The 1,912-nt window shown below is 42.6% G+C and overlaps 1 protein-coding gene across 1 annotated transcript in view; it reads right to left on the minus strand.

The window, feature by feature from the left end:
• Positions 1-481: 481 nt before the first annotated feature.
• SLC26A8 (solute carrier family 26 member 8) overlaps positions 482-1,912 on the minus strand; it is a 68,528-nt gene continuing 67,097 nt past the window's right edge. The window contains exon 19 of the mRNA XM_012804661.1: positions 482-943. Within this exon, the coding sequence (XP_012660115.1) occupies positions 482-943 (462 nt within the window). The remainder of the gene's footprint in view (positions 944-1,912) is intronic.

Genomic DNA, 1,912 nt, shown 5'->3' on the forward strand with positions numbered 1-1,912 from the left:
CTTCTCCACTGTGCTCTCTCCCTTCTGGAATATCTCCTACTTGCCATTTCCTTGCAGAATACATAGAAGGGAGAAGGAGCAGAAAGGATCCAAATGTAACTAAAGTTCTATATTTTATTTGAGCCTCATCTCTTTGGAGAAAGGGGAACAGAGATGAGAGGAGTGAGTTAGAGATAGTTTGGCATAAACCCCAGAGATATGGGGTGTGTGAAGAAAGAAATCCAATCACTAGAATATCTGCTGAAGGTGAAATGAGGGGAGCTTGGATAGAGAATTCAGAGATAATTATTGGCATTTAGTAATGTGATCTGTGAGTATGATTTCAATGCTGGGCAAGGACAAAGGCCACAAAGCAAGTATCACAAAGCAAGTGTCCTTACTTTGTATCTAATCTAGGTCTCTTGAGCCAGCAACTTGTTTTGTGTGGGAGGGTTGGCCAAGGTTATCTGACCCTTTATTTCTAGTTCACCCCCCAGACATCCTAAATGTTGCCCTCAGATGAGTATGAATCCATAAAACGATGTCTCCTCCCTGCTGACCTTGTCCGAGGCGGAACCTGAGACTGAGAGGTGGGAGCCGTATTTTGAAACATAGGCCAGTATTGCCACTGAGACAAACTGTGAGCCCTTGATTTGGATCTGGCCCTTGGCTCCAGCTCCAGGTCAGTCTCAGTCTCAGTCTGGGGCTCAGTCTCAGGCTCAGGATTCTGCTCAGCTTCGGTTTCAGGCTCCAGCTCTGACTCAAACTCCAGTTCTGACTCAGCTTCCAGCTCCTGATCCAGGTTAAGGTCCAGATCCAGCCCAGACTCTTCTTGTTCCACCTGCAAATCTAGGTCTGACTCCTCTTCCTCTTCTACTGGTGCCTGGGTCTTAGTGAAGCCTGGATTTACATTTCTGGGGCTTTCTAGAAGACTACTGTTCATGTTAGGTATTAAATTGTCAATCTGAAATACATATAATTAGATAGGTTAAAATTTCTAACCATTGAGCAGTCAAGAAATTTCAGAATACAACCAGACTTAAGGTATCAGAACTATGGCTTCCTGGCAAAGCAGAAAATATTCCTTGCCCAAATCTGATTTTCATTCTCTTTATACCCTCTGGTTTCTTAGTTACTTACTATTTTTCACATTAAGTCAGTCCCTATCTTAGGTCTCTCTGGATTTTCTAGCTACGCTGGATTTCATGATCAACCATTTAAACAGCAAAGTTCTTAACATTCTGAAACATTTTGTCTTGCCAACTCCCAGTGCAATCCTTGACAGCGCATGTCAGACTATTTGTGACCAGGCCTCTTGCCATCATCTTATCTCCAACCATAGTCCCCGTCCCTTACTCTAGCCATAAAGTTACCCAAAGTTGCTTGACCACTGCTTACCTTTGCTCATGCTGCTCCTTTTGCCTGCCTTGTCCTTCTCTAACTCATCTGCATGCACTTCTTCATCATTCCAGATTTACATCAAAGATGGCCAGCCAGGATCACAGTTTCCTTTGTGTTCCAGCTCTACCTCTCTCATACTTCTATCAAAATGTCAGTAATGTATTGCCTTATTTATTTTGCAAACCTATCCCTTATTAGACTCTAAGCTCCTTGAGGTAGGGCAGTGCCTGGTTCTCAATATCCCCAGTACCAGCCCCTGAGCCTGTTACATAGCAGGTGCCCACAAGGTTCAGTGGGTGAAGCAGACTTGCAGCAGTATTCCACAAAATTCACCATTTTCATCCTTTCTGAAACATTTTCTTCTAATTCACCATAGGATACTCTTCTGTTTTTCCTCCTTCCTTCCTGTTTCTTCTTCTTGGTCTTTTTGTTATTTCTTCTATTTCTACTGGACTTCTAGAAGTATGCCCCAAGGTTTGATTCTGTTCCCCTTTTCTTTTTCTTTCTTTCTTTTTTTTTTTTTTTTTTTTTT

Source organism: Otolemur garnettii, unplaced genomic scaffold (assembly GCF_000181295.1).
Source record: "Otolemur garnettii isolate 467f Iridium unplaced genomic scaffold, OtoGar3 scaffold00031, whole genome shotgun sequence".
Lineage (NCBI taxonomy): Eukaryota > Metazoa > Chordata > Mammalia > Primates > Galagidae > Otolemur > Otolemur garnettii.